The 13,292-nt window shown below is 45.2% G+C and overlaps 1 protein-coding gene across 4 annotated transcripts in view; it reads left to right on the forward strand.

Moving 5' to 3' along the window:
* Nucleotides 1–13,292, forward strand: part of LOC109903512 (AT-rich interactive domain-containing protein 1A) — a 68,216-nt gene that overhangs the window by 5,156 nt on the left and 49,768 nt on the right. Inside the window, exon 1 of one of the 4 annotated variants that reach the window (XM_020500278.2) lies at nt 9,951–11,196. The exons of 2 other annotated variants lie outside the window; for them this stretch is intronic. In XM_020500278.2, coding sequence (XP_020355867.1) covers nt 10,276–11,196 — 921 coding nt within the window. In that variant the 5' untranslated portion in view covers nt 9,951–10,275. Of the gene's footprint in view, nt 1–9,950; nt 11,197–13,292 lie in introns of those variants that run through there. One more of the 4 variants, XM_020500277.2, reaches the window with a different exon arrangement.

Genomic DNA, 13,292 nt, shown 5'->3' on the forward strand with positions numbered 1-13,292 from the left:
GTCGACCCCACGCGTCGGCATGTCCTGTCACACTGTCACAGCTGCACCTCTCCCATGGTGGAGGGGCCACAGCTATGGTCCCCAGGCCCACAGAGGAGGGAGTGGGCGGGTGTGTGTCTCAAAGGAAAATGAGGAACAGAGCCTGTGGAGGACCCGATTAGATCCTGTGAGAGGATCTTGTGGTTGATGTTGTTACAGGCCTGACCAGCCTGCCTCTGGTCTGACACCTCCACACCTGGTTTGTAACTCCCTCTCCAGCATTGAAGGCATTGTATGCATTCTGTATGTTGACAATGTAACCGCCAAGGTTTATTCCCAATCTCTCCTCCTCGGTCTCTGTATCAGTATGTATGGGGGCGGCAGGTTAGCCTAGTGTTTAGAGCGTTGGACTAGTAACCGGAAGGTTGCCAGTTCCAATCCCCGAGCTGTCAAGGTACAAATCTGTCGTTCTGCCCCTGAACAAGCAGTTAACCCACTGTTCCTAGGCCGTCATTTAAAATAAGAATTTGTTTTTAACTGACTTGCCTAGTTAAATAAATGGAAATGTATGCATGCATGTATTTCCTTATACATCTCTCTCTCTCATCTGTCTCTGTTTCAACATGTACCCCTGCACATATCTCTGATCAAACTGTAGCCACTGCTGCTAATATATTCACAGCGTTTAGAATTTCCCTTCATCTGTGGCCTCTGAGTTGTTGTGGTGCTCCGGCTCACACTCCAAACAACACAAACACTGTAAAGCACGTTAGAGACTCCGTTAGAGACTCCGTGGGAGACCCCATTAGAGACTCCGTTAGAGACTCTGTGGGAGACTCCGTGAGAGACTCCATTAGAGACTCCGTAAGAGACTCTGTAAACAATAGGCTATAACATAGAGTTGAAGAGGGAATGATCCTATTAAGTGTCTGCAATACTACTGCTACTACTCATTTTCATTGAGTTGTTCCTCACTGTCACACAGTAGCTGTCACTCAGGCAGTTGAGGGAAAAGTAATAGTAATGCAATGCAGTAGAAATTTATGACTAGTAGAGCAGACGGAGCTGTTCGGATGATGACTTGTACACTAAAGTACTCAAATCTTAAGATGAATTTCAACAACTATCAAAGCCTAAACTAAATAGATTCTTTGTATTTTCTCTGGTGGGCAACGAGCGGTCCGATTCATCTTCTCAGTCTGTCATGGTTCAGATTGATTTGCACAGCTTCAAGGGCTGTTCTAAAACTGGCAGCTCAATTATTCAATCTGCACTGTGTCAATATGTCCAGCTTGGCATCACATCACTCATACTGCCCAGCCCGGCCTGACCAGTCCAACTGGCCGCCCGTCCCCTCACTGGACAGGTCTTTCTTCGACACAACAAACTCCAACTCCTTAGTCCCCTACCATTGATTACTGTCCTGGCTCCTCAATCAGTTTTCCTCTCTGTGTACCATATAGAAACCAAGCAGTCTAATGACTGCCATGTCTGTTTTACATGAGCCAAACAAAATGGTCCATTTTATGTTGCTGTGTTTTCATTCTTTACCTGACACTCCTCTGTGCTGCCCATCAGTCCTTCTCTCATCTTTATTTTGGTACTGCGGAGTCCCCTTCTCATGACAGCGTGCTCAGTGTGATTGTCAGGGACCGACTGAGTGCTCTGTCACCAGCGGAACAAGTTGCACAATACGTTTGTGTGTGTGTGTGTGTGTGTGCAACCAGAGGAACGAGTACGGTGCGCTCTATGACCCACTAAGGAGCAGTTCTCAGTGTGAGGACAATGATGAGTCCCTACAACTACAGAGATGATTCTCTCCATTCTCTCTGCTCTCTCTCTTTTAATCCCAGATGAAAGTCTGTCTGGAGCACTTCTCTGTCCTCGTAAGGAGGACACCATGTTTTGTGAGTGCTCTTAACCCTGCTCTGTGCTTTGTTTAGACTGGGGGTACCCTTCATTCTCTCTCTCTCTCTCTCAATTTAAATTTAAGGTGCTATATTGGCATGGGAAACGTATGTTTACATTGCCAAAGCAAGTGAAATAAACAAAAGTGAAATAAACAATAAAAAATGAACAGTAAACATTACATTCACAAAAGAAAAAGACATTTCAAATGTCATATTATGTCTACATACAGTGTTGTAATGATGTGAAAATAGTTAAAGTACAAACAAATATAGGTTGTATTTACAATGGTGTTTGTTCTTCACTGGTTTTGATTTCTTGTGGCAACAGGTCACAAATCTTGCTGCTGTGATTGCACACTGTGAAAGTTCACCCAATAGATATGGGAGTTTCTCAAAATTGGATTTGTTTTAGAATTCTTTGTGGGTCTGTGTAATCTGAGGGAAATATGTGTATCACGTTTTAGGCAAGATCCAGATGCAGACAGTGTCGAAGTATCAAAAGTTTATTACTAGAACAGGGGGCGGGCAGAACGACAGGTCAAGGGCAGGCAGAGGTCAGTAATCCAGATCAGAGTCAAAAGATACAGAACGGCAGGCAGTCTCAGAGTCAGGGCAGGCAGAGGTCAGTAATCCAGATCAGAGTCAAAAGATACAGAACGGCAGGCAGTCTCAGAGTCAGGGCAGGCAGAGGTCAGTAATCCAGATCAGAGTCAAAAGATACAGAACGGCAGGCAGTCTCAGAGTCAAAAGATACAGAACGGCAGGCAGTCTCAGAGTCAGGGCAGGCAGAGGTCAGTAATCCAGATCAGAGTCAAAAGATACAGAACGGCAGGCAGTCTCAGAGTCAAAAGATACAGAACGGCAGGCAGTCTCAGAGTCAGGGCAGGCAGAGGTCAATAATCCAGATCAGAGTCAAAAGATACAGAACGGCAGGCCGTCTCAGAGTCAGGGCAGGCAGAGGTCAGTAATCCAGATCAGAGTCAAAAGATACAGAACGGCAGGCAGTCTCAGAGTCAGGGCAGGCAGAGGTCAATAATCCAGATCAGAGTCAAAAGATACAGAACGGCAGGCAGTCTCAGAGTCAGGGCAGGCAGAGGTCAGTAATCCAGATCAGAGTCAAAAGATACAGAACGGCAGGCAGTCTCAGAGTCAGGGCAGGCAGAGGTCAGTAATCCAGATCAGAGTAAAAAGATACAGAACGGCAGGCAGTCTCAGAGTCAGGGCAGGCAGAGGTCAATAATCCAGATCAGAGTCAAAAGATACAGAACGGCAGGCAGTCTCGGAGTCAGGGCAGGCAGAGGTCAGTAATCCAGATCAGAGTCAAAAGATACAGAACGGCAGGCAGTCTCAGAGTCAGGGCAGGCAGAGGTCAATAATCCAGGGCGGTGTGACAAGGTACAGAAAACAGGAGACAAAGGGCTGTGAGACATGGAAAAGACACATGAAAAGTGGGATGTATACGGCGGGTACGGGGCAAACAGAGGACGAACAACAGAGGGGCTAATGACTTTGGAGATGGGGAAAGGGCCGATAAACCGGGGGGAGATTTTGCGGGACTCCAACCAGAGGGGTAGATCCCGGGTGGACAGCAATACCTTCTCCCCGAGACGATACCGTGGAGTCGGGGTCCGGTGACGGTCCGCTTGTTGTCGATACCTGGAGGTGGTCTTGAGAAGGGCTGACCGGGCTCTCTTCTAGGTACGATGACAGAGGAGGACAAATGTCTGGGCTGAAGGTATGCCAACCTCTTCCTCTTTCTCAGGGAAAAGTGGAGGTTGATAGCCCAGGGAACACTCAAATGGCGAGAGACCCATGGCAGAACAAGGAAGGGTGTTGCGGGCGTATTCGACCCACACTAGTTGCTGGCTCCAGGTGGTGGGGTTGGCGGAGACCAGGCAGCGAAGTGTCATTTTTCAAGTCTTGGTTGGCTCGCTCAGACTGGTCGTTGGACTGGGGGTGGAACCTAGAGAACAGGCTGGCCGATGACCCAATGAGTGTGCAGAACGCCTTCCAGAACCGGAAAGAGAACTGAGGACCCCAGTCGGAGACCATGTTTACTGGGAGTACATGGATCCGGAAGACGTGCTGCACCATGAGCTGGGCGGTCTCTTTTTTTGCAGATGGTAGCTTGGAGAGAGGAATGAAGTGAGCAGCTTTGAAAAACCGATCCACTACTGTCAGGATGGCAGTGTTGCCATCAGATGGGGGGAGACCCGTGACAAAGTCCAGGGCTATGTGAGACCAGGGACGTTGAGGGACAGGCAGAGGTGGAAGGAGACCAGCCGGAGCTAGCCAAGGAGTCTTGTTCTAAGCACAGACCATGCATGCGGTGACGAACACTGAGACGTCGGGAATCATGGTAGGCCACCAAAAGCATTGTCGCACAAAGGCCAGGGTCTGACAGGAGCCCGGGTGGCAGGCAAGCCTGGAGGAGTGGGCCCACTCCAGGACCGGGTAGCGGACCATGTCAGGAACAAACATCCGGTTATCTGGGATGTAACTTGACGTCCAGGGCAGAACGCTGGGACAGGACAGCCCCCAATCCGACATCCGAAGCATCGGCCTCCACCACGAACTGGCGGAACAGGTCAGGATGAACCAAGATGGGAGCTGTGGTGAAACGTTGTTTGAGATCCTGGAACGCTGGGGACCACGTGAACGGAACCTTGGGAGAGTTGAGTGCAGACAGGGTGGAAGCCAGGGTGCTGTAACCTCGGATAAAGTGCAGATAAAAGTTTAATCCCAGGAAACGTTGCAGCTCCACTCTGGACGTAGGCTGGGGCCAATCCACCACTACTCTCACCTTCCTGGGATCCGTCTGTACACTACCTGCAGCGATGATGTAACCCAGGAAGGGGATGGTGGAGAGATGGAATTCACACTTCTCCGCTTTCGCAAAAAGCTGGTTCTCCAGGAGGCGTTGGAGAGCCTGTCGGACGTGTAGCACGTGTTCTTTGGCGGAGCGGGAGAAGACAAAGATGTCGTCGAGGTAGACGAAGACGAACCAGTTCAACATGTTGCGGAGAACATCATTAACCAGAGCCTGGAACACAGCAGGGGCATTGGTAAGGCCAAATGGCATGACCAGATACTTGTAGTGACCGCAAAGTGGCCCGGGCCTTACTGAACACCTCCCGGAGGTCCTGGTACTCCGCGGGAATGACGGAGTACCGGCAATGGCGGCAACTTCCGAGCCCCCAGGAAGACGTCCCGGAGCAGGCTGCGCTGACTTCAGGCACTGAGAGTGGCAGAACAGCCTCCAACCCATGATGGCACCAGCAGACCAGTCACTAAGGGGATTGTGTTGCAATAAGGGGATTGGCTCTTCTGCAGGTTTATTTCTCTGTAGGTGATGGCTTTTTTATGGAAGATTTGGGAATCGTTTTCTTTTAGGTGGTTGTAGAATTTAATGGATCTTTTCTTGATTTGGATAATTAGCGGGTATCGGCCTAATTCTGCTCTGCATGCATTATTTTGTGTTTTACGTTGTACACTGAGGATATTTTAGCAGAATTCTGCATGCACAATCTCAATTTGGTGTTTGTCCCATTTTGTGAATTCTTGGTTGGTGAGCGGACCCCAGACCTCTCTCTCTCACACACACACAGTGAGAGAAATTGAATGTTTAGAGAGGTGTGTGTGCATGCATGCTTGTCTGTGTTCCAACCTGTGTGTGTGACTGAAGTTTTCATACAGAATATTCAGGGGTTTTCAAGAATGAAAATACATCAGAAATGCCCCAAAGCAAATGATAACTTCAGAGAAAAAGTCCTCAGATAAAAGTACACTGGTCTAAACTGAATATATCCTATTAGCTTTGTTGTGAAAGCCTGTCAGGATGCACGGAGGTGTGTGTGTGTGTGTGTGTCCTAGCCTATTTTCACATTAGGAGCTGAGAGGATTCCATCTCTGACTGAATACAGAATACAAGCAGCCTCACACTGTTTTCTATGACAGGGATTTGATGTTTGCTTAGTATCTGGTGATAAAAGCTGCTGGTGTGTTGGAGCGTAAAAATACACATAGTTTGATTCCGTTGTATCAAATCAAACTCTTTTTGGTGTGAGTTATTTGGTGCTGAGATTGAGAATACTAACCAAGAGATGATATCATTGATAATAACCTGTTTCTAATATCATCATGATGCATTGTATTCCTTTTTTTAAACAGCTTAAGTATTTGAATTGGGTATACACGTATGCAGGTCTGAGCTCTTATGTACATTATCCTACAGGGAGTAAGCCAGGCAGCCATTGGACAGTTCTCAAAGTGGTACTTCCCTCCTTCCCATGCACACTCCAGACTATGTGTTCTATTGCTGCCTGGCAACCAACTGGACACAGCCCAACTGCACTTTGTGTGCGTCTTATTTTATGTCTATGTGTGTGTTTGTGCACGTGTGAGCAAGCCTGTGTGGCAGGCCTTGTGTGGGAGTGTCCCTGACATTTACTGTGAGCATGTGCGTCTATGACAGCATGTTGTTGAGGGAATGTACGTTTTTTTCTCTCTCTCTCTCTCTCTCTCTCCCTCTCTCTTTGTGCTTGTGGGAGTATGTATATTTGGCGGGCTGAACATGCGGGGCTGCTTTTTCAGTAATGAATGCAAGTGTGTGTGTGTGTTTGTGTGTCTCCCAGTCACTCCAAACTCAACTCCAGTCTTGTTAAGAAATTCCACTCCACATAATTGGGTTGTCTTGGCGATCAAATGGCTCCATTCCCAGACTAGATCTCTGGGGATTAAAAAAACTTCTCAATGATCTGTCATCAATTAACTTCCTCAAGACTGACACTTTTACCATCGCACGCCTGGGTCAAAAAAGAGAAAAATAAATGTACTATACAAAAACGTCTCTATAGCTTTATGACACAGACTGAAAAATAATTAACTATGAATGCCTCAACAAGGCCTCTGGGTGAACTTTGTTAAATCACTTACTCTTTGGAAGGAACTGCAGAATGTTATTGGCCAACGATGTTGCACTCAGATTGGTGTGGGTTTTAAGCTCATAAAAAAGACCTAAGAATTTGGATTTCATTTGATGATGATGAATATTGAGTACGTATTATTTACAGTTCAGTCGAGAGTATGTGGTTTGAAGGATGCATTGTTAAGTTTTGGATCCCGGTCAGGGGTTGTACCTGTGGATAGTGGACGCCAGAACAGCGTATTCTCCAGCAATGTTCTTCTTCTTTTGTATACTCTCCTAGTGAAGGCCTGTGATACTGAGGAAATACAGAGTAAAGGCCCTCTTGCTGACAATTGCATAAATACATTTGAATCATCTCTTATCATTCATTCCAACCAATGTCTTCACATTATACATCTCTGTTATCATAGCATTATGTTTCTCCAATCGCCCTACCATTTACTCAACATTTTGAAATAATGCTTTTCCTTGATGCACTGTTTGTTTGTTGTTGTTTTTTCATAGAGGCCTCTAATCAATACTTGATATCAAAAGAAAAAGTAGTTCCTGGCTGTATTCCCCTGGCATGTGTCCAGGTCTGTATCCATGGTGATGTTGGAGGAACTCAGGCCACCAGGCTTGGGGTGATGCATCATGGTCAGCTACACGGTGGGGTACAGAGTAAATACTCCTAAATCCCCATCCTAGGACAGAGGTGACTGTGTAAGGAGTCCAATCTAAGTAGCCTTCATAACACCTTCATAACATTTCATAATGTCATTAACAACTGATTCAACCAGTGTTATTTCAGGTGGTTGATGACCTGAGATTATAAAGCCTAGAGGATGGTTGTAGAAGTTCCATCCAAAGCAGAGTGTTTGCCTCTGGGTCAAGACAGTTGAGTGGGTATCTGGAGTGAATCTTTCTATATTCAAATGGTCCAAATGAAACTTTATGAAGACTAATAATGTCTGAAGAATACTTTATGAAGAGTAATAATGTCTAAAGCATACTTTATGAAGACTAATCATGCCTGAAGAATACTTTATGAAGACTAATCATGCCTGAAGAATACTTTATGAAGACTAATCATGCCTGAAGAATACTTTATGAAGACGAATAATGTCTAAAGCATACTTTATGAAGACGAATAATGTCTAAAGCATACTTTATGAAGACTAATAATGTCTAAAGCATACTTTATGAAGACGAATAATGTCTGAAGAATACTTTATGAAGACTAATAATGTCTAAAGCATACTTTATGAAGACTAATAATGTCTAAAGCATACTTTATGAAGACTAATAATGTCTAAAGTGCCTTTGTCTTACATGGATTCCACAAATCACTATATGCATTTTTTGCATTATCAATGATTGTCATTTAGAAGTATATTTACGTTTAATTTTGTTTAACGTGAGCTAATAATACTGTAGCAGAATATATTATAAGGTGTGTGTGTGTGTGCAACCAGAGGAACGAGTACGGTGAGCTCTATGACCCACTAAGAAGCAGTTCTCAGTGTGAGGACAATGATGAGTCCCTACAACTACAGAGATGATTCTCTCCATTAGGACTAATTCTAAAAAGAAGTGTGCAGACAAAATATATTTAAAACCAGGTGTAACAGACTATAATATCAGTGAATGGGAGGAGGGTGGAAAATAGGACAGGAGGGGTAAAAAATAGACAGGGTCCCCTTATGATAAACACCAAGTTTATGCTGAAAAGAAAAAAAAGAAAGATCCCAACCCCCCCTCTCCTCTGTCTGCCTCTCTCTATATTCTAGCAGCACACAGAAACACTCCTCCCTAGCCAATATAGTCAGTCAGGCTTCTGGCCCCCACCCCCACACCTCCCCCCTTTTACAGCCTGTCTGTCCTTCCTCCCTTAATGCACATTTCAGAGAAAAAAAATAAACAAAACTTAAACTAAGGGGATCCCCTTTCCCATGCTAGTCAGTAGTATGAGCCTGGCCGCTGTAACTCTTCGCCAGAAAGCCCTGCATTGTAGAGGAGAAAAGGGCTGAGCTGTGCCTGTGCTGCCCATCCCCCACGCGCTGATAGCAAAGTTCTGCTGCTTTTGCAAGCAGAGAGAGGCTGCTGCTGCTAGGAGAGAACACGAGGCAGGCAGGCGGGCGGAGAGAATGAGGAGAGGGGGTGGGGAGGGAGAGAGCAGCAGAGTGGGGAAGAGGAGAGCGTGGCTGTTGTCATTTCATTATTTACTTTATTCTTTCTCAAAATCTCCTCTTGATTTATCCTATAGGCTATTCTACGAAACCACACACACATTTTCAACGGTTAATTTTGCTTTAGATATAGCATTATATGTAGGCTTTTTCAGTGGCTCACACTGTTTGTTTTCTCTCAATTTCTATTTCAATTTTGTTTTCTCTCTCACTCTGCTTTTCTCTTTTTTATCTTCACTTCCTGCTCTGTGACTGGCTCAGTCCATCCCCCATCCTTCTTCCCTTTTTCTATCCTTCTTTCTCTAGCTCTCTCTCTGTCTCTCAATTCAATTCCATTCAAAAGGCTTTATTGGCATGGGAAACATACGTTTACATTGCGAAAGCAAGTGAAATAGATAATAAACAAAAGTGAAATAAACAATAAAAATGTACAGTAAACATTACACACTCTCTCTCTCTCTCTCTCACACACTGTAATGTACTGCTTTCCTCTCCACATATCAAGCCCTCTGCTTTTGCTAGTTGTTTCGTTCTCTCTCAGCACATGGCAGGAGTCAATCCCAATCTTAATACTATGTAACTGTGAATATATTGTTGATACGATGCAATTATAAACATAGACTTATATTGTGGGTAGAATTATATAGTCTCCCAGTAACATATTCATATGTGTGTCTACTCTGTATAAAATGAAAACTAAATGCATTATAACTATGCAGATTGAAGCTTTAAGACAAATCTATATTGCCTGTAATGGAAATAATTTATGATTTACAGATTATGTGGTTGTCCACAAAATGTTATGAATTATGTTCCATTTATAAGTCACATTATTTATCATGTTCTGCTATAGTCTCTCTAGGACTAGCTCTATAACCCCTTCAAAATAAACAGAATACATATTTTTTCCCTGCTTGTTGTAGCCTAGTCGCCTCCTACCTACTGGTTGAATCCGCTCCGTGTTTTGCGTTCATCTGAACGCTTCAGTAAAATGGCTGTGTCTCGCCAAGCCTCGTGCTGGTTTGGTCGGTTTCTTGCTCACACTCTCGTTCTGTAAGAGAAGCCTTCCCACATTCTCTGTTGGTTAATTTAATTCCCTGGATCCTTATTTATATTCTTCCAGTAACTTTCCAGTCGAATCGGAGACGGGAGTGGATGCCGGATTAGGTCCGGAGGTAGGGGGAATGATCCGGGACACGGGTACATTGTTATAAACAATTGTATTTATGTTCAATGCTATTCAGAGAGCTCGATTGTGAGTGACTCGCTGTGAGAGGCAGAGAGGGATATCATGGCCGCGCAGGTCGCTAGCGTCGCCACTCTCAACACTAGCCCGCCATCCGAACTTAAAAAGCCGGATCGGGACCCACTGGAGGAGTCGGTACCGGGAGAGAAACAACATGTAAATAAGGAACCGGGATCTGACAATGGATCTCCTGGACAGAAGGATCTGCAGGACGGGGCCGATGCTGGAAATGTAGGGGGAGGAGGGGAGCCTGACATGAAGAACGGGAACGGGAATTCGTCCAGGGTGAATAATAATAACAACCAGAATGATACTGGGGGACCGGAGGGGAATAACCACTCCGGGATGGGCCATCACCACCAGGGCTCATTCCCTCCACCTCCTTACGGTTACAACCAGCACTACAGCCGGGGCCCTTTTCATCAACATGGCGGACAACAAAGCCCTGGCATGGCAGCTGCAGCGGGGCCGGCAGTGCAGCCAGGTAACATGATGGACCCATACCCGCCCAACTCACACGAGCACGGCTTCCCCAACCATTTTAACAACTACAGCCCCTTCCCGAACCGGACTTCTTATCAGGGCCAAGGATACGCCATGAATTCCCCGCGTAATAACCAGCCCCCGGCGGCTGGGGGGCAGCCAGGCAAGCAACAGCCAGCAGGCGGAACTACAGCTATGGCTGCCTCGTACAATAATCAGAGGTATAACATAGGAAACCTACAACCCACGTCTACCCCGACTTTAAATCAGCTTCTAACGTCTCCCAGCTCAACGAGGACCTACCAGAATTACCCACAAGGAGACTATAGTAACCAGGAAGGGGCTAGCAAGGGAGCAGCAGATATGGCCAGCAGTCAGTATGGTGGGGGCCATCCGGGTTGGCAACAAAGGACCCACCACCCGCCTCCAATGAGCCCAGGGAACACGGGACCTGGGAACACGGGACCTCTGAACAGAAACCAGGTAAACTTTTCTCTCAGTACTGGTGCACTTTGAGCAAGTTGCAGATAGCTCTGTGTAGCAGTGAAGGGTTGCAATGGAACAGCCATTGCCCATGTAGCTTAGCTAGGTAGCTCTCTAAAATGGCTGCCTCTGTTTTCTCCTTACACCACCTCCTTTTAGAGTATTTAAACAGAGAAACAAGCCATGTCTGTGCTAAAATACCAAACTTACTGAGCTGGTAAAGATGTGTAGCTTCTGCCTGGTCAGGGGCAAAGGGGACACGTTTGAGAGGAGAAATTGGAAGGCTAAATGTGTATTTTTCTTTCTTAGCAAAGCGTGTACTGTATAAAGCGCAATGACAGTTATTTCTCCAGCTAACGTTAGCTATGCCGCTAACGAATCAATGCAAAATGTATTTGTATGCTATATCCACTCCATGTAGCCCTGAAGTTTGTTGCAAGCTTTCACACCAATTTTAAACGGCAAGATGTAAATGACACATGACGTAAGATTATATTGGAATAGTTTGTTAGAAGCAAGCAGAACGGATTGTATAACTAAAAGTACACCTGACTGTGGTCGACGTTTGTAAATGTAGCAAATAACTATCCTTCAGTTGCAACATTTCCCCCGCCAGCTTGTTATATTGTATCTTCTGATGATTGTTCCGATTGTTACATTGTAGTTAACGACAGAGAGACGTTATATTTTGCCCCTGTATTCCGGAGTGGTCTCAGTACCGGTAGTAAACACGGCCAGTGATTTGAGAAGGAGCAGATTGCTTTGCTTTGGGATTTGAATTATGGAGGTAAAATCCTTCTGTCAAAGCCAGGAGACAGTTGGTCTTAGGTTGACATGCTAGCTGAGATCTGATTGGCTCCCCATCCCCTGCTCCTGGCCATTTGTAACTGCGTCCAATGTAACGCTGTAGAAATCACCCACATCAGCTCATGTACTCTGGCAGTGTCAAGATGACATTACGCATATTATTCACGCGCTTTAGCCTGTTTAACCGTCTGTGCATGACATTTAGCCTACTCGATATGCAAGCAAAATATGTTTGTATTGCGGTCAGCGTGCAGCGGCCTACATTTCAGCTGAAATGCGTGTGTCCAAGCATGCTAAATAAAATAACAATGTGTAAAATATACTTTATGGATGGTTTCATTGAACACATTATGTTGTGTAAGTCCCTCTGCAGTAATTTGCATGATGACTGTATTGCCTGCCACTCAAATAATACAGTGCAGCTAAATTTGTTTAGTGTACATTTACGTAAAATCTCAGCTGTAGCCTTCATGCAAAAATGCTGTGTTCATACTTATACGTGCATGTACAGCTCCACAGGCAGATTGGAGATGTGGCAGAACTCTAGTGCTGATTCTGGAACAGCAGAGGGAGTAGGTGTGGCTGTTTCCCCCATGCTAGAATAGTGTTCCTAGCTGATCTAGGATAATCTTGTAGAGGAGAGACAGGAGTTATGTGGTTCTGTTTGAGAATCTGACTGGTGTTCTGTGGTTCTACAGTGTGTTTCAGAATGGGTTGTATTCTTTGAGAGAATCTGACTGGTGCTCTGTGGTTCTACAGTGGGTTTCAGAATCTGACTTGTGTTCTGTGAGGAGAATCTGACCTGTGTTCTGTGAGGAGAATCTGACTTGTGTTCTGTGAGGAGAATCTGATGGCTGCAGTAATTGTAGTGTTTACAAGCAGCCAAGGTGTCAGCCAAGTGTCACTGCTTTGTTCACTGGGTTACTATGATTACTTTCACATGTGATGCTGCACAGTGTGTAACCATGTCAACAGACAAATGGTGTATTCCGGTTTTAGAATATCATCAACCACGTGTAGGCTAGCTATAGCGTTGACCTCCTAAATATTGAATAGCTAGGCCTGTTTGTAATTTCTATCCATTGAAGTTTCGATTGAATTTGTTGTTTTCCGTTTCTTGGCAATTGTCATTTGCCGTTGTTGGCCCTAAATGTTCATATAATATTCAACATTATAAAACATATCAACATTTTAAACAAGTTATTGGTTAGCTCGGTAGTTCATTACCCTTTTCGATTACTGTACCACCATTTTAATTGTTCAGTTTTATTATTCTACCCACAGACTTG

The sequence above is a fragment of the Oncorhynchus kisutch genome, linkage group LG14, assembly GCF_002021735.2.
Source record: "Oncorhynchus kisutch isolate 150728-3 linkage group LG14, Okis_V2, whole genome shotgun sequence".
NCBI classification, from domain to species: domain Eukaryota; kingdom Metazoa; phylum Chordata; class Actinopteri; order Salmoniformes; family Salmonidae; genus Oncorhynchus; species Oncorhynchus kisutch.